The sequence below is a fragment of the Thamnophis elegans genome, chromosome 1, assembly GCF_009769535.1.
Source record: "Thamnophis elegans isolate rThaEle1 chromosome 1, rThaEle1.pri, whole genome shotgun sequence".
In the NCBI taxonomy this organism is placed as follows: Eukaryota; Metazoa; Chordata; class Lepidosauria; order Squamata; family Colubridae; genus Thamnophis; species Thamnophis elegans.
The window spans coordinates 176,652,505-176,672,225 of NC_045541.1; the positions used below are offsets into that span (position 1 = coordinate 176,652,505).

The window sequence follows — 19,721 nt, forward strand, 5'->3', positions numbered from 1 at the left end:
CGGGACTAAGAAATTCCAGATAGCCTATGCTTAAGATTAGGAATAATCTAAACTGCTCAAAGTTAGTGTAACAGGAAGAAGCTGAGTTCAACGCAGGTGTTATTGACTTCCTTTTTTTTTTAACTTCCTTTGTCTTAATATATTTTAGACTGTGTTTGTTAAAAATCTATACCGTGTACGGGCTCTGGGAAGTCGGGGGGGGGGAGGGAGGTGGGGTCTTAGGGGGGAGGGGGGTATATAGTATGAAAAAAAGAGTTGGTGAGGAGCCCTATTGAATGTCGTGTCTGTTTTTTCTCTCTCTCCCTTGCAGCCTCACTTCCATTCGCCATCCTGACCTTGGTGAATTCCCCTTACAAAAGGAGCTTCTACTGTGAGGACACTTCCATCCGTTATCCGTATAAGCCGGACACCATTACGCATGGGGTGATGGCTGGCGTGACCATTCCCTGCACCGTTTTTATAGTAAGGCTGGTGTTTTTTCCTTTCCTCCTCTTCTTCTTCTTGTGCCGTATCCGTCATTGGACGTTGGCGATCCTGTTTTTATCAACAGCCGCACGAAAAAAGTGCTGTTGAGTTTTGTCCGAAAACCCAGCCCCTTAGATTTCAAAGCCATGATGTTCTTCTTCTGCTTGGACCTCATTGGCCTTCAATCTTTCCTTGGAGGAAACAGTATAGGTGGTACCTGGCTCAATAGTAGTAACTGTGAGAGGGATCTTGGAGTCCTAGTGGACAACCATTTGAATAGGAGCCAGCCGTGTGCAGCAGCTGCCAAAAAAGCCAACACAGTTCTAGGCTGCATAAACAGAGGGAGAGAATGAAGATCACGTCAAGTGTTAATACCACTTTATAAGGCCTTGGTAAGGCCACACTTGGAATATTTGCAGTCAGTTTTGGTCTCCACGATGTAGAAAAGATGTGGAGACTCTAGAAAGAGTGCAGAGAAGAGCAACGAAGAGGATTAGGGGACTGGAGGTTAAAACATATGAAGAACGGTTGCAGGAACTGGGTATGTCTAGTTTAATGAAAAGAAGGACTAGGGGAGACATGATAGCAGTCTTCCGATATCTCAGGGGCTGCCACAAAGAAGAGGGAGTCAACCTATTCTCCAAAGCATCAGAAGGCAGGAGAAAAAGCAATGGGTGGAAATTAATCAAGGAGAGAAGCAACTTAGAACTGAGGAGAAATTTCCTGACAGTGAGAACAATCAATCAGTGGAACAGAAGTTGCCTCCAGAAGTTGTGAATGCCCCAACACTGGAAGTCTTTAAGAAGATGTTGGATAGCCATTTGTCTGAAGTGGTGTAGAGTTTCCTGCCTAAGCAGGGGGGTTAGACTAGAAGACCTCCAAAGTCCCTTCCAACTCTATTATTCTATTCTGTTCTATTCTGTTCTATTCTATAAAATCTAGGATAATCCTTAAATTGTGTTTTATTTGTCTCTTTTGGGTAAGGATTAAGGGAAGGATGCCTATTTTTCTGGGTGTCGCATCACATGTCTGAAATATTCTAACTTTCGCTTTTTGATGATTTCCATTGGCTTTCCCAGGTGACTTATATTTTTTTGCTCAGCCTAAAACAGCTGGGAATACAGGCAGTCCTCAACTTACAATAGTTCATTTAGTGACTTAGGACCGTTTTTCACACTTACGGCCGTTGCAGCATCCCCAGGGTCACGGGATTAACATTCAGATGTTCTGCAACCGACAGTTGCAATGTTCCGGGGTCATGTGATCCCCTTCTGTGTGAACATTGGATGAGCAAATGGGGAGATCAGATGCGTTTAACAACCATGTGACTAACTTAACAATTGCAGTGATTCACTTAAGAACGGTGGCAAGTTAGGTCATAGGATGCGACAAAACTCACTTAACAACTGTCTCACTTAGCAACAGAACGTTTGTGAAGTATTGGGCCGCGAATTCTTTTATCAGATAAGACTGAAAGTCTGTTGATCACATTTGGAAATAATTTCCCCTTTTACCCCAATTTTTCTTTCAAATCTATGTCCAGTTTTTACTTGGCCCACCTTCTGGGAGATCAGGTGAGAGGTGGACATGTTTCTTTCCTTAACCGCTATTTTGGGGTGCAATTTTCTCCTCCCACCCCCACTTCACCCAGTCCTTCCCAGTATCTTACTATATCATGCAGATTGTTTTATTGGTTAAAAAGTGCAGTTAATTAGTATAGGGCAGGGGTCGGCAACCTTAAACACTCAAAGAGCCATTTGGACCCGTTTCCCACAAAAAAGAAAACATCGGGAGCCACAAAACCCTTCCCTGACTATTTCCTGAGTGGCCACAAAACTTAGTATATGTAGTTAAACGTTCGGTTTTCTTCTGCAACTTTTCTTTTCTTTAATTTATCTACTGGGGGTTGAAAAGCTCAATAAATCACATTGGTGGTTTTGACGCATATTTTGAGCGATAGGGAGCCACAGCAGAGGGATGAAAGAGCCACATGAGCCGCAGATTGCTGACCCCTGGCAGTGATGGCTAACCTTGCCATTGCGCATGAGACACCCCACTCGCGTGCCACACATCTCCACATATATGCAGGCAATCCCCCCCCCCCGATCTCCCGCCTCTCCCCGCACATGCACATTCAAACACACACACACACACACGTGCCCTGTTTTGGGCCTAGTAGGCCTCCCTGAAGTCTCCTGGGATCAAAAACAGGCCCCTGGCGGGGGGGGGGCTGCATCTCCCCTGTGATACCCCACCGGCCCCCATGCATGTGTGTGAATCCCTCTGTCCCACATGCATGCTGGGCTGAGCTGGGGGGACAGCTCACGTACCTGCAGAGAGGGCTCTGCCTGCCACCTGTGGTACATAGATGCCACAGATGGGTATAGGGAATTGTTCTGACCCCCCCTCTTAATGCCGAGACAAAGATACTTCAAGGATTTATTAACAGACAGACCAGACCTTGGCAGCAATCCAGCACAGACTGACCTTGGCAGCAATCCAGCCTGCCAAGAGAGCCATGCTAGCTTCTTCAGCTCTAGTAAGTACGTTGACTCCTGCGACGAGCGTGTGGAAAGCCATTCCTTTTATAGTCTTGAGAGGAGCCTAATTACCACCAGCTGAGTCCAATTATCTCCTGTAACTGCGTAACTGTTCTTTACGCCTATTAGCCCTCCGTTGCCGGGCATCCAGGACCAACTCCCTTGTCTCCTCCCCACTGCTCCAATGCATGACGTCAGGATCACACTCCCTTGTCTCCTCCCCACTGCTCCAAGGCTTGACTTCGGGAGCGTGCCGCCGCTCCATTTCTCAGGCGCCTCCTGGTGGCCAACCAGCCTCTCTGCGCCCTGCTCAGAGTCGGAACCCTGTCCAGGGTCCTCCACATCTTCCCGACTCATAGGGCCCCTCGTTGTCGGAGTCCATCGGCAGCTCCAACGGCTCCTGCTGGGCCACAACAGGGAATCATAACCCACAGCCAGTTTCTTTTTTTAATTAAAACAGTTAAAATGCTATTTATTTACGTTATGTTATTTAGCATAATAGAGCTTATACAGGTATACGGGGAAGGTTGATCGTCATTTCCTTCTTTTTGAAAAGTATGTCAATCGTCCTCGGTTTAGTCTTGGGGTAATCCTTTTATCTGATTAAAATCAAATGGGTAGCCTCCAAAAAAAGGAAGGTGTTAAGTAAGAATGAGCAGGTAATTCCCGAGGTTATACAATAATTGCTCAATGTACTGTTAGTAAAAGAGACGGAGCAGCGTGTTTAATTGTTTGTACGATGTGAAAAGGAAGCTGAAACCGTTTAAATTTAATGCTTAGCCGTCTGAACTTTACTATTGTTTGCAGATGGGAACAAAGAACCCGGCAGACAATTTTAAAATCTTGGTTTTTATTCAGCTGTTCTAAATTTCACTCTCCTTTTCTTAATGAGAAACTTAATTAAAGTTTCCGACTCGGTGTGGCTGAACAGGATAAAAGACTTTCTTCTCCGACTGAAAAAATTAAGGATAGAAGTCGCCATTTCATTTTCTTAGTACAGGTAGACCTTGACTTACGACCACAAATGAGCCTAAAGCTTCTGTTGCTAAGTGAGACATTTGTTAAGGGAGTTTGGCCCCATTTTATACCTTTTCCAGATTGTTGGGGGCAAGAGGCTGATTCTGTAAACCGCTTAGAGAGGGCTGTAAAAGCACTGTGAAGCGGTATACAAGTATTAAGTGCTATTGCTGTGGCTATTTTCTTGCCACAGTCATTAAGCGAATCATTGTAGTTGGTAAGTTAGTAACACGGTTGTTAAGTGAATCCGACTTCCCCTTTGACTTTGCTTGCCAGAAAGTCACAAAAGGGGATCACGTCACCCTGGGACATTGCTACCGTCATAAGTACAAGTCAGTTGCCAAGCATCTGAATTTTGATCCCGTCACCATAGGAATGCTGTAATGGTCATAAGTGTGAAAAAGGTGACTTTTTCAGTGCTGTTGTAACTTCAAAGAGTCCCTAAATGAACAGTTGTAAACCAAGGACTGCCTGTAGCACAATTGGTCCTGTTTGCATTTGAGGAATAGGAGTAGAACAGAACAGAATATTGGAATGAAGAACAGAACAGAACAGAATAGAATAGAATATTGGAATGAAGAATAGAACAGAACAGAATAACAGAACAGAATAGAATATTGGAATGAAGAATAGAATAGAACAGAACAGAATAGAATATTGGAATGAAGAATAGAATAGAACAGATCAGAATAGAATAGAACAGAACAGAATAGAATATTGGAATGAAGAATAGAATAGAATAGAACAGAACAGAACAGAACAGAATATTGGAATGAAGAATAGAACAGAATATTGGAATGAAGAATAGAACAGAACAGAACAACAGAACAGAATAGAATATTGGAATGAAGAATAGAATAGAACAGATCAGATCAGAATAGAACAGAACAGAATAGAATATTGGAATGAAGAACAGAACAGAACAACAGAACAGAATAGAATATTGGAATGAAGAATAGAACAGATCAGAATAGAACAGAACAGAACAGAATAGAATATTGGAATGAAGAACAGAACAGAACAACAGAACAGAACAGAATATTGGAATGAAGAATAGAATAGAACAGATCAGATCAGAATAGAACAGAACAGAATAGAATATTGGAATGAAGAATAGAATAGAACATCAGAATAGAATAGAACAGAACAGGATAGAATATTGGAATGAAGAATAGAACAGAACAGAACAACAGAACAGAATAGAATATTGGAATGAAGAATAGAATAGAACAGATCAGAATAGAATAGAACAGAACAGAATAGAATATTGGAATGAAGAATAGAATAGAACAGATCAGAATAGAATAGAACAGATCAGAATAGAATAGAACAGAATAGAATATTGGAATGAAGAACAGAACAGAACAACAGAACAGAATAGAATATTGGAATGAAGAATAGAACAGATCAGAATAGAACAGAACAGAATAGAATATTGGAATGAAGAATAGAATAGAACAGATCAGAATAGAACAGAACAGAATAGAATATTGGAATGAAGAATAGAATAGAATAGAACAGAATAGAATAGAACAGAATAGAATATTGGAATGAAGAATAGAACAGAACAACAGAACAGAATAGAATAGAAAAGTGGCACGCACAGCCATGTCTCACGGCACATGCAGCCTTGCCCTTTGCTCTGGGTTTCTGGCACGCCTGCACATGTGACGATCAGCTGGCCTTTGCGCGCATGGCAGTGCCAGAAACCGGAAGAGCTGGTCTTCTAGTTTCCATCTGCGCATGTGCACTGGCCAGCTGATCGTCGTGCATGCTAGAAACCAGAAGAGGAGCTGCACAGTGTGCATGCGGACATAGGGCAGCTCCTCTTCCAGGTCGCGTCCCTGACAAGCGCCCCCAGCGCCCCCTTTTCGGCATCACTGGTTCTAGACTCTTCTTAGAAATGTCCAGGGTAGAATTCCCAGAGGTGTCTTGGGTCGTGGATGGTCGCCTGGTGACTTAAGGGCTAGTGGCGTCTTCACAAGGGCGACCCGCCAGCTTTGAGGGTGGAAAGTGAGGCGGGGAGGGCGTAATGGATGTCCCGGGGGAACCTCCCCTTTCATTTTTTTTTTCTCCTCAGATTTCGATCGGCGAGGCTTACCTGGTCTACACGGAGCGCTTGTACTCCCGTTCCCAGTTCAACAATTACCTGGCCGCCCTCTACAAAGTGATTGGGACCTTCCTGTTCGGCAGCGCTGTCAGCCAATCGCTGACCGACTTGGCCAAGTACACGATCGGCCGTCTGCGGCCCAATTTCCTGGCGGTCTGCCAGCCAGACTGGACCAAAGTGAATTGCTCGCTTTACCTCCAGGTGGAAGACGTATGCCAGGGCAACCCCAGAAACATCACGGAATCCAGGTACGTTCAGTGCCGTCAGAGGTGCAGAGGGTCCTTGGACTTACGACCGCCGTTGGGACCCGGTTTCCATATCCATATATTCCCTATGGCTTCCGTGTTGCGCTGGAATATTCCCCGAAATTTTTTCTTTCAGGAAAACAGCTGGTCCTCGTTTAGCGATCACATTTGGACCTGGAATTTGGTCATTAAGTGAAGCCTAATGGGCAAGGAGGCAGCAATATAAATTTTCTAAAATAAATAAATAAATATAATAAACTGTGACTGTGCTTACACTCTCACCACCCAGGTAGTGAATGCAAGGATTTTTGTAAAGTTACTTTTTCACCACTGTGGCCGCGGAACAGTCGCTAAATGAGGCAGTCGCTAAAGGAGGACTATCTGTATCCATAATTAACTATTAACCTTTTTTTCTGGATTCCTTGGAATCAATTGTTACTCCTAGTGACCATCTGAACAAGTAGCTGCAGTTTTCTTGGCAAGTGATTTGCCATTGCTTCCTTCCAAGGGCTGAGGGAGAGTGGCCGGCCCAAGGTCACCCAATTGGCTTTGTGGCTAAGGTAGGACTTGAACTCATAGTCCCCAGTTTCCAGCCTGCTGCCCTAATCACTGCAACAAATACCCCCTTAATTAATATCTATAAAATCGTGAGGATTTACTAACTCAATGGCTGCACACACGCACACACAAACACAAACACACACACACAATATTGTTTCTGTCCAAACAGCGTCATTGATGTGAGGAAGTTGTTACCCAAATGCCATCACAAAAATTCATTTAGTAACCCTTCAAAATTACAACGGCACTGAAAAAATTATTTAAGGCATTTTTTTCACACTTAAAACCGTTGGTCCCCATGGTCACGTGATCAAAATTCAGACACTTGGCAACTGGTTCATACTTACGACGGTTGCAATGCCCCGGGGGGAGGGGTGTTTCACACGATCCCCTTTTGCAACCTTCTGACAAGCAAAATCCATGGGGAAGCCAGCTTCACCTGACAAACCTGTTACCAACTTAAGAACTGCAGTGATTCACTTAACAACTGTGGCAAGACGGGTCACAAAAATGGGCCAAAAAGTCACTTCATGGATGTTTCACTTAGCGACATCAACTTTGGTTTCCATTGTGGTCATAAGTCGAGGACTGCCTGCATTGTTTTTGCAAAGGCCACAAACCTTGCCGCAGAAATTCGATCAGTAGGCAAAGCTACGTTCGAAAAGGAAGTTTCAAATATAACATCACCGCAAGAGGGTAAAATTCAGGGACTCAGCGGCTAAGACGCTGATTTGTCAATCAGAAAAGGCGGCAGTTCGGCGGTTCGAATCCCTAGCGCTGTGTAACGGAGTGAGCTCCCGTGACTTGTCCCAGCTTCTGCCAACCTAGCAGTTCAAAAGCACATTAAAATGCAAGTAGAAAAATAGGAACCACCTTTGGTGGGAAGGGAACAGCGTTCCGTGCGCCTTCGGTGTTTAGTCATGCCGGCCACATGACCACGGAGACGTCTTCGGATAGTGCTGGCTCTTCGGCTTTGAAACACAGATGAGCACCGCCCCCTAGAGTCAGGAATGACTAGCACATATGCGCGAGGGGAACCTTTACCTTTAAGAGAGCAAAATTCCTAAAAGGAAAAAACTCTATTTCAGGAATAGATGAATGTGAATATGAACTGAATTTCCTGGCAACTCTTAAAATCAATGCAGTTATAAATAGATGCTGGTAACCATTAACAGGAAGCAGTCAAAAATTAATAACAATTCATCGTAGTTAAGGAAATGAGATGTGAATTGTAAACAGCGATTTGGAAAGAAGGATAGAAAACTTTGTTATTAAATATTATGGATGTTTAGCTAGAATAGGACATAAGGATTCAGTGTCATTGGAGGATTTTAGAAATAGTAAATGTAATGCCAGTATGTGGTTATGTATTAAACCTTGGTATATTTTATGATGAAGGATGTTTAAACAACTATAGTCAAATGAAAATGGAGGTATGATGACGGTAACATGTATAAATATCTGAGTTAAAATACTTGAGTTAATATGAATTATGCTTGATGACTGTGGAAGAGATGTACAAAAGTTTTTATAACCAACTGATACACTTTCTACAGTATGTAAAAAAGGAAGATTTTATGTGTTGTGTTTGTTTTGAAAATTAAAAATAAAAATAGCAATAGCAATAGCAATAGCAGTTAGACTTATATACCGCTTCATAGGGCTTTCAGCCCTCTCTAAGCGGTTTACAGAGTCAGCACATTGCCCCCACAGTATGGGTCCTCATTTCACCCACCTCGGAAGGATGGAAGGCTGAGTTAACCTTGAGCCGGTGAGATTAGAACCGCTGAACTGCAGATAACAGTCAGCTGTAGTGGCCTTCAGTACTGCACCCTAACCACTGCGCCATTAAAGTTTAAGAAAACTTTAATAAAAAAAATTCAGATGCTTGGCAACCGACTCTACTTATGACGGTCGCAGTGTCCCGGAGGTCACATGATCCCCTTTTGCGACCTTCCAACAAGCAGAGTCAATGGAGAAGCCAGATTCACTTAACAACCGTGTTACTAACCTAACGATGGCAGTGATTCACTTAACAGCTGCTGCCAGAAAGGTCGTAAGATCGGGCAAAATTCACTTAAACCGATGTTTCATGTTGCAACAGAAATTTGGGGCTTCCAATTGTGGGATTATAATTTAAGGATTTACCTGTTAATCTATATATTTCTCCTTTTCCCCCCCTTCTCTTTCTAGATTGTCATTCTATTCTGGACATTCTTCCTTTGCGATGTACTGCATGTTGTTTTTAGCGGTGAGTGAATGGATCGAGGGATTGAAATGGTTTTCTGGAATAAGAGGTGGGGGGATGGATGCCATTTTTGGGACCTAAAGTCACAGGTGTGTTTTCATTTCAACGGATCAGGAAAGAAGCAATTGTGAGCAGTGTTTCTCAACCTTAGCTACTTGAAGATAGGTGGACTTCAACTCCCAGAATTCCCTAGCTAGTTCTGCTGGCTGGAGAGTTCTGGGAGTTGAAGTCCAGCCATCCTGCTGGCTGGCTGGGGAATTCTGGGAGTTGAAGTCCAGCCATCCTGCTGGCTGGCTGGGGAATTCTGGGAGTTGAGGTCCACCCATCTGGCTGGGGAATTCTGGGAGTTGAGGTCCACCCATCTGGCTGGGGAATTCTGGGAGTTGAGGTCCACCCATCTGGCTGGGGAATTCTGGGACTTGAGGTCCACCCATCTGGCTGGGGAATTCTGGGAGTTGAGGTCCACCCATCTGGCTGAGGAATTCTGGGAGTTGAAGTCCACCCATCTTGCTGGCAGGCTGGGGAATTCTGGGAGTTGAGGTCCACTCATCTGGCTGGGGAATTCTGGGAGTTGAGGTCCACCCATCTGGCTGGGGAATTCTGGGAGTTGAAGTACACCCATCTTCAAGTGGCCAAGCTTCAGAGCTACTTGGGAATAGGTGGACTTCAACTCCCAGAATTCCCTAGCCAGTTCTGCTGGCAGGGGAATTTGGGGATTTGAAGTCCGGCCATCTTTCTTGCTGGCTAGGGAATTCTGGGAGTTGAAGTCCACCCATCTTCAAGTGGCCAAGCTTCCAAAACATTGGAATCTGGAGAACTCTTTAACAAAGTTAGGCAGGATGCGGCCAACATTCCCCCCACAATTCAGAAAAAAAAGAGATCTGGTTGACTTCCAAAGCTCCTGGTTCTTTTAAAAAAATAAATAAAGTAAAAAAAAAAATAGTGAGGTAGCAGATGTTCTGCTTCTCTTCCCACCTCGATTCTGAATTGCAAATACCCTTTAGACCTCTGATCACATTTTCTACTCGTTTAAAAAGGAAATGAGAGAGCCAGAAGGCTGGCACAGAACCCCTAAAAAGCTTCCCTCGTCGCTGGGGGCAGGGAAGTGGGGGGGCAGGTTTCTGTGAGGATCTTTCAAATTGGGGGAGGTGGGAGAGAAATGTTGCCTGGTTATTTATTGGCACACTCCATTTATTTATTTATTTATTTATTTATTTATTTATTTATTTATTTATTTATTTATCTATCTATCTATCTAACATCTATCTATCTATTTATTTATTTGCGTTCTTTCTTCATTTGCTAACTTAATATATTTGCACCATTTATTCCTTTGCATGCAGCCTTCAGTTATTTGCTGGCTTTATCAGACTTGCGTGCTTTATTCACTAATTTATTTGCACGCTTTATTTACCTGCTTCCTTTGTTTGTTTGTTTGCACACTTCCTTTATCTACTTATTTCTGTCCTATATATATTTCTCCTTCCTTTATTTATTTATTTTTTGAGGCCCCCCCTCTCCTTATTTTCACGCCCCATTTATTTAATTGGAAAGTTTATATATTTGCGTCCTTTATTGATTTATTTATTCGCATGCCTCCCTTGTTTATTTACCGTTTGTGTGCTTTGTTTATCTGCTTGCTTGCTTCCTCCTTCCTTCCTCTCTCCCTCCCTCCCTCCCTCCTTCCTTCTTCCACCCTCACTTCTCGCCTTCCTTCCTCCCTCCCTGCCTCTTTCCTCCTTCCTTCCTCCCTGCTTCTTTCCTCCTTCTCTCCTTCCGTCCACCCACTCCCCCATTTCCTTCCTTCCTCCTTCCCTCCCTCCCTCTTCCTTTCCTCCTTCCGTCTACCCTCCCTCCCACTTCTTTCTTTCCTTCCTTCCTTCCTTCTTTCCTGCCTGCCTGTCTACCTCCCTCCCACCTTCTTTCCTCCTTCCCTCCCTCCCTCCCTCCCATTTCCTCCCTCCCTTCTTCTTTCCCATGGCCGCATTAGGCAAGCCCAGTTTTAGTGCTCATTTAGGATTGGAAGCATGGGTGGAATTCAATTTGGGCATCAGGTGGAGCATTGGGGTACAAAGGAAGACCTTCTCTTCCAAAGCCATAGTCCTCTGGGGGCCGTCTCTAAAGCCCCCCCCCCTTTTCTTGTTGATTCTAGCTCTACATTCAGGCCCGGCTGGTTGGCAGATGGGCTCGGCTGCTGCGCCCGACTATCCAGTTCTTCCTCCTCTGCTTCGCCATCTACGTGGGCTACAGCCGAGTGTCGGACTACAAGCACCATTGGAGTGATGTGCTGGTTGGCCTTTTGCAGGGAGGACTCATCGCTATTCTTACGGTAAGCAATGGGCTGATGGACCCAGAGTCATCCAGGTGGCTTTCATGCCCAAGGCAGAACTAGAACTCACCGTCTCCTGGTGATGGACCCAAAGTCATCCAGGTGGCTTTCATGCCTAAGGCAGAACTAGAACTCACCGTCTCCTGGTGATTGATCCAGTTGGCTTTCATGCCTAAGGCAGAACTAGAACTCATTGTCTCCTGGTGATTCACCCAAAGTCATCCAGGTGTCTTTCATGCCCAAGGCAGAACTAGAACTCACCGTCTCCTGGTGATGGACCCAAAGCCACCCAGATGGCTTTCATGCCTAAGGCAGAACTAGAACTCACTGTCTCCTGGTGATTGACCCCAAGTCATCCAGTTTTCTTTCATGCCTAAGGCAGAACTAGAACTCACCGTCTCCTGGTGATTGACCCAGGTGTCTTTCATGCCCAAGGCAGAACTAGAACTCACCGTCTCCTGGTGATGGACCCAAAGTCACCCAGATGGCTTTCTTGCCTAAGGCAGAACTAGAACTCACCGTCTCCTGGTGATGGACCCAAAGTCATCCAGGTGGCTTTCATGCCTAAGGCAGGACTAGAACTCACTGTCTCCTGGTGATTGACCCAAAGTCATCCAGTTGGCTTTCATGCCTAAGGCAGAACTAGAACTCACCATCGCCTGGTGATTGACCCAAAGTCACCCAGTTGGCTTTCATGCCTAAGGCAGAACTAAAACTCACTGTCTCCTGGTGATTGACCCAAAGTCATCCAGTTGGCTTTCATGCCTAAGGCAGAACTAGAACTCACCGTCTCCTGGTGATGGACCCAAAGTCATCCAGGTGGCTTTCATGCCTAAGGCAGAACTAGAACTCACTGTCGCCTGGTGATTGACCCAAAGTCATCCAGTTGGCTTTCATGCCTAAGGCAGAACTAGAACTCACTGTCTCCTGGTGATTGACCCAAAGTCATCCAGTTGGCTTTCATGCCTAAGGCAGAACTAGAACTCACCGTCTCCTGGTGATGGACCCAAAGTCATCCAGGTGGCTTTCATGCCTAAGGCAGAACTAGAACTCACTGTCTCCTGGTGATTGACCCAAAGTCATCCAGGTGGCTTTCATGCCTAAGGCAGAACTAGAACTCACTGTCTCCTGGTGATTGACCCAAAGTCATCCAGTTGGCTTTCATGCCTAAGGCAGAACTAGAACTCACTGTCGCCTGGTGATTGACCCAAAGTCACCCAGTTGGCTTTCATGCCTAAGGCAGAACTAGAACTCACCGTCTCTTGGTGATGGACCCTAAGTCATCCAGGTGGCTTTCATGCCTAAGGCAGAACTAGAACTCTCTGTCTCCTGGTGATTGACCCAAAGTCATCCAGGTGGCTTTCATGCCTAAGGCAGAACTAGAACTCACTGTCTCCTGGTGATTGACCCAAAGTCATCCAGTTGGCTTTCATGCCTAAGGCAGAACTAGAACTCACTGTCTCCTGGTGATGGACCCTAAGTCATCCAGGTGGCTTTCATGCCTAAGGCAGAACTAGAACTCACTGTCGCCTGGTGATTGACCCAAAGTCATCCAGTTGGCTTTCATGCCTAAGGCAGAACTAGAACTCACTGTCGCCTGGTGATTGACCCAAAGTCATCCAGTTGGCTTTCATGCCTAAGGCAGAACTAGAACTCACTGTCTCCTGGTGATTGACCCAAAGTCATCCAGTTGGCTTTCATGCCTAAGGCAGAACTAGAACTCACTGTCTCCTGGTGATGGACCCAAAGTCATCCAGGTGGCTTTCATGCCTAAGGCAGAACTAGAACTCACTGTCTCCTGGTGATTGACCCAAAGTCATCCAGTTGGCTTTCATGCCTAAGGCAGAACTAGAACTCACTGTCGCCTGGTGATTGACCCAAAGTCACCCAGTTGGCTTTCATGCCTAAGGCAGAACTAGAACTCACCGTCTCTTGGTGATGGACCCTAAGTCATCCAGGTGGCTTTCATGCCTAAGGCAGAACTAGAACTCTCTGTCTCCTGGTGATTGACCCAAAGTCATCCAGGTGGCTTTCATGCCTAAGGCAGAACTAGAACTCACTGTCTCCTGGTGATGGACCCAAAGTCATCCAGTTGGCTTTCATGCCTAAGGCAGAACTAGAACTCGCTGCCTCCTGGTGATTGACCCAAAGTCATCCAGTTGGCTTTCATGCCTAAGGCAGAACTAGAACTCACTTGTCTCCTGGGGATTGACCCAAAGTCACCCAGTTGGCTTTCATGCCTAAGGCAGAACTAGAACTCACTGTCTCCTGGTGATTGACCCAAAGTTATCCAGCCGGCTTTCATGTCTAAGGCAGGACTAGAATTCACAATTCTCCCAGTTTCTAGCCTCGCTGCTTTAACCACTAAATCAAACTGTCCATCTTTGGCATCTTCTCATCCGAGCCCCCTTTTCCCCCAGGTCCGCTACATCTCCGACTTCTTCAAGGAGAGGCCCCAGTCACCGTGTGCCGAACAGGACCTCGGGCGTAAACCCAGCATCCCCCTGCCACTAAGCGAGTCGGAGTGTAACCACTGCAACTATCGGGTCCCTGTGTGAACGGGGCGATTTTGAATTGTTTTCATTTCAGCAGCGAACACGTAATCCGCATCCCTCCTCCTCCGATGCATTTCTACTTTCCTTTTGAACTTGTCCAACGAAGAAGGGAAAACTGGGAGATTTTTCCCCCCTCTTTCGTTCTTCTTTTTCGTTCGTTTTTTTAAACGCTTTTGTTTATTTTTTTTATCACACCCGATGCTACTGCACAGCACAAACGCAACACAAGTTTGACACTTGGAAAAAGCCTGCCTCACCGCCACATAAGCCGGGGCAGAATCTGAAAATGTTCAAATCTTTTTGTCTCTTGTTGAAAGACTTCTGGACAAATTCTTTTCCGCGTGGGGGGTAAAAATCACACACCGGTGTGTATATTCCGCTCGATGGCCGGCATTTTATCTGGACTTCGCTCTTGGCTTTGCAAAAGTTTGCAACTGTTTGCTTTGAAAAAGTTAGTGGGTGTCTCATAATCCCTCTCCCCAAAACTTTGGAAGGATTCCCGAGGAAAGGCACCAAAATTGGTGGTTTTTTAAACACCTTTTGAGTGTTTTTCTGACATTTTCCTTTAATTTAGTAGTTTTTATAGGGGCCCAATGGGCGATCGAAAAGGGATTTGTGTTTGAATGCAGACAAACTGAAATGACTTGTGGTTTGAAATATTTGCTCTGGGGTGTCCAATCTTGGCAACATTGAAGACCCGTGGACTTCAACTCCCAGAATTCCCCAGCCAGCCATGGAATTTCCCCCCCCCCAGCCAGGAATTCTGGGAGTTGGTCCACGGGTCTTCAAAGTTGCCAAGTTGAATATCCTAGATTTTCTCCATAAAAAGCAAATTGTCACCCAGATAATATCTTAAAATTTAGTCTGGGTTGAGCGACCATAAGAAGTACCAATACTGGATATCAGCGACGTTTATTAAACTGCTAAAATGAGGCGAGGGAGTCCTATCTCTCCGATATCAAATTTTTGTACAGGTGGGTTTGTATTTCCCGATGGATAAAATCGAGCAAGATTGAATAAAATTTAAACGGACTTTTTAAGTCACTGCTGACATCTCTTTTTTTTAATTGCTCATTCTACTAATGACCATATTTTTTCCCAAAAAACTTTGAAGTCCGAAATTTTGAGCCGTGGGGATGGGAAAAACTCCAAATTACGGGCTCTCGGTTGCTACGAGAGAAAGACAATTATTGAAACGATTGGAACGGCAGACCTTTCTCATGGGAATTGGAGGGGGGGGGGGTTGACAGAGCCGAGGTGGCACAGTGGTTAGGATGCAGTACTGCAGGCCACTTCAGCTGACTGTTATCTGCAGTTCAGCGGTTCTAATCTCACCGGCTCAAGGTTGACTCAGCCTTCCATCCTTCCGAGGTGGGTGAAATGAGGACCCAGACTGGGGGGGCGATATGCTGACTCTGTAAACCGCTTAGAGAGGGCTGAAAGCCCGATGAAGCGGTATATAAGTCTAACTGCTATTGCTATTGCTATTGAATGTGTTTGTTTATTGCACATGGCGAGGAATGTGTGCAAAAAAAATGGAGGTTTGATCCTTTCAGAATTTGGGTCATCATGAATTTGGGAAGAGCGAATTTCAAACCGATTGCTGCACACCGAAAAGAAAAGGAAAACAGAGGGATAGAATCAAGATCACGGGAAGTGTTAATACCACTTGGTAAAACCAGGGGTGGGTCTCAATTTTTTTTACTACCAGTTCGGTGGGCGTGGCTAGATTGGGGGGCATGTGGCTGAGTGGGCGTGGCCAACGACGTCACTCACACACACTCAGTCACATGACCTCCTCACCAAGCCATACCCAACGAAACAGTGGCAAAAAAGTTTTGACCGGAGAGTGGGGGGTGGGAGCTCCAGCCATGCCAGAACTAAGGACCCAGTAACAATAAAAAAGGTTTTTGTCCTCCCTGGCCCCCCAGGAACACTCTGCACGGGCTCAGTGAAGGCAAAAATGGGCTGGTTTTTGTGAAAAATGGGCCGGTTTTTGCAAAAATGGAGGCATTTTTCCCTTCCCCCAGCCCTGCTGACACCTGCAGAGTGCTTCTGGGGGCTGGGGAAGGCAAAAACACCTCCGTTTTTGCAAAAAATGGCTTGGCATGGAAATTCATGGGCAGATCTTCACACTACCGAAACAAACAAACGAATGAATGAATTGTTTCCTGCAAAAGCCCCCCCCCTTTCGCTCCTATTTTATTTCCTATCGGAGGGGCCAATCACCTCCAAGGCGTGGCTTTACTCCAGAGGTGGGTTCCTACCAGTTCGCACCTATTCGGTAGAACCGGTTCGTCAAATCTACCGAACCGGTTAGAAGAGGTTCCACCAGTGGACCCGGAAAGCAGGCCACACCTACAGAAGAGCTTCCAAAATTTTTTGAAACCCACCACTGGCAAGGATCTTGTGACTTGATAGCTTTAAGACTTGCATGCTTCAATGCCAGAGTTTCTGAATAGCTACTTGGACCGACCTAAGTACTAATTCATAATTTCATATCCGGTCACATGGGCGGCAAGCCACTCCCACCCGGTCACATGGGTGGCAAGCCACTCCCACAAAGGAGGCCACACCCACAGAGTAGGTTCCAACAATTTTTGAAACCCACCACTGCTTTACTCCCAAGTCAACCCCTGATTTCTTAGGTCTTCTCATCTCCTGGCAGCTCTGTGCATGTGCACACTGGGAACAGGCTCCACCTGTTCCTCTGCCTCACTCAGCTCCAGAGGCAGCTGAGAACTGTCAGACGTCCTCGGGCCCTGTCTCTGCCTCCGACGCAGAGCACTCGTCAGTGCCTTCCCCAGACTCCAGGGCTGGTCCGTGTTCCTCACTGTCTGACTCCGCTGCCAGTTCCGCTGGCGGGCCACGACGAGTGGTACCTGTTTAACTACTCGCATTTGCATGCTTTCGAATTGCAGGAGTTGGGCCAAGGACGGGAGCCCTAATTTCCATCCGATCGCAGAGAGGCCCAGCCTTCTGAATTTCCCATGTGCGTCGTAAGTCGTCGTCCCCCCCCCCCCACTTTTGGGGTCGGTCATAACATTGAATGGTTGCTAAATGGCCGGTCGTAAGTCGAGGACTACCTGTATTTTCCCCACAACCCTGTGAAGCCGGCTGGGCCGAGCGGGAACCACCTGGCCCAACATAACCACCACGTTGCGCCAAGGTACAAAAGAAAGCGGCATCCTGTGTTTTAGCCAACAACGTTCTCTTGTTTCCCAAGCAATCTGTTCGTCTCGGTGGTTTCTTGGAAAAGGAAAGCGTAGGCTGGGAAACGGAGTTTTTACCACCCTGCCAGTTTTTCACTTCAACAAAAAAAACACAAAAAGCTTTAGACAGAGTGGAAAATGAGAGGGCGGCACAGATGCCAAAGAGAGGATTGCGAGCCCGTTGGCATTCTGCGGTGCCACACTGGAAGATTAAAGAGACTTGGGGAATTTACAGATATGACTGAATCGGTTTTGGAACATTATTGATAGCAGGTTGTCGGATTAAGATACCTTTGCATTCAGGGTGGAGCGTGTTTTGTTGCGGCTGTGTGTGTGGTTTTGAGCTTTTAAGGGTTTTAATTAAACCGTGTTGCTGACGTCATCAGCAGGGCGACAACAGCAACCGCGGAGAAAAAAGGGCGCTTTAAATAGCGCTTTGAAAGCAAGCCGATTCACGTTAAGGTAAGGGTTAGGTTTAGGGTTAGGTTTAGGGTTAAGTTAACGGTTAGGGTTAGGGTTAGGTTTAGGGTTAATTAAGCGTTAGGGTTAGGTTTAGCGTTAGGTTAAGGGTTAGGTTTAGGGTTAGGTTTAGGGTTAGGTTAAGGGTTAGGTTTAGGGTTAGGTTAAGGGTTAGGGTTAGGGTTAGGTTTAGGGTTAGGTTAAGCGTTAGGGTTAGGTTTAGGGTTAGGTTAAGGGTTAGCGTTAGGTTTAGCGTTAGGTTAAGGATTAGGTTTAGGGTTAGGTTTAGGGTTAGGTTTAGGGTTAGGTTAAGGGTTAGGTTAAGCGTTAGGATTAGGTTAAGGGTTAGCGTTAGGTTTAGCGTTAGGTTAAGGGTTAGGTTTAGGGTTAGGTTTAGGATTAGGTTTAGGGGGGTTAGGTTTAGGTTTAGGGGTTAATTTTAGCTTTAGCGTTCGCAGCATGCTTTTTTCGTCACGCTGTGATGACGTCAGCTACGCGGTTTCGTCGAGCGCGCTTTAGTCGAACGCGGTTTTGTGGTGGAACCAACCTTAAGTACTTTAGGAGGTATGGACTTCAACTCCCAGAATTGAAATCCACAGATCCATTTGAAGTTCTAACAGCCTTGGAAATAGTGACTTACATCCTGACCTTACAAACATTGAACCACCATCCAGGGTAAAAGTAAAGGTTCCCCTCGCACATATGTGCTAGTCGTTCCGGACTCTAGGGGGCGGTGCTAATCTGCATTGCAAAGCCGAAGAGCCAGCGCTGTCCGAAGACGTTTCCGTGGGCGTGTGGCTGGCATGACTGAACGCCGAAGGCGCACGGAACGCTGTTCCCTTCCCACCAAAGGGGGTCCCTATTTTTCTACTTGCATTTTTTACGTGCTTTCGAACTGCTAGGTTGGCGGAAGCTGGGACAATTAACGGGGAACTCACTCCGTTACGCGGTGCTAGGGATTTGAACCGCCGAACTGCCAACCTTTCTGATCGAAAAGCTCAGCGTCTGAGCTGGTCGTATTATCAGATCCGGTTCCATGATGATTCATTTAGCAACGTTGCTTAGCAGTCCCAATGATGTTCGTAAGTCGAGGAATAACTGCTAACCTCTCCATCTGGGATCTCTGCATCTTTTTTGAAATTTTATGATGTCCTTTTTTATATTTTATAGAACTGAGGAGGAATTTCCTGACAGTGAGAACAATTAACCAGTGGAACAACTTGCCTCCAGAAGTTGTGAATGCTCCAACACTGGAAGTTTTTAAGAAGATGTTGGATAACCATTTGTCTGAAGTGGTGCAGGGTTTCCTGCCTAAGCAGGGAGTTGGACTAGAAGACCTCCAAGGTCCCTTCCAACTCTGTTATTCTATTCTATTCTATTTTTTTAAAAGCTTTTAATCTTAAATTATTCTGGTTTTAGTGCTTCATTTTATGGATTGAATTGTACACCGCCTGGAGCCCTTCTCTGAGTGAGATGGGCTGTTAAAGGAGTGTGGAAAAATTAATAAATAAGGAAAGGAGAAGGGAAGGTAGGATGGAAGGACGGATTTGTAGGCTCAAAATGAGAAGGGCCGTAAACAGGCAGTGCACTAAGTCACTTATTTATTTATATTTTGTGTTTTAAACAGCCCATTTCCCTGGTGGCTGTGTTTTCAAAATCCTGTGTGCGGTGTGAGTGTCATCCATTCGAGGGAGTTTTCAGAAAATCTGGACCTACTTCAGATTTGGGTATGTCTAGTTGAATGAAAAGAAGGACTTGGGGGGTAACATGGTAGCGGTTTTCCAATATTTGAGGGGCTGCCACGGAGAAGATGGGAGGTCACCCAATTCTCCAAAGCACCAGAAGGCAGGACAAGAAGCAATGGGTGGAAACTAATCAAGGAGAGAAGCAGCCTGGAATTAAGGAGGCGCATCCTGACAGGACAATGAATCAGTGGAAGGGCTTTCCTCCAGAAGTTGTGGGTGCTCCAACACTGGAGGT

General features: G+C 45.7%; 1 protein-coding gene across 1 annotated transcript; it reads left to right on the plus strand.

Annotated features, from left to right (window-relative positions):
• The first annotated feature begins 290 nt into the window (after positions 1 to 290).
• LOC116514013 (phospholipid phosphatase 2-like) lies at positions 291 to 15,097 on the plus strand. The gene is made up of 5 exons (XM_032225430.1): positions 291 to 462; positions 6,103 to 6,380; positions 9,132 to 9,189; positions 11,339 to 11,515; positions 13,936 to 15,097. The coding sequence occupies exons 1-5, from the start codon at positions 427 to 429 to the stop codon at positions 14,071 to 14,073; spliced, it is 687 nt and encodes a 228-aa protein (XP_032081321.1). The 5' UTR covers positions 291 to 426; the 3' UTR covers positions 14,074 to 15,097.
• The last annotated feature ends 4,624 nt before the right edge of the window (positions 15,098 to 19,721 follow it).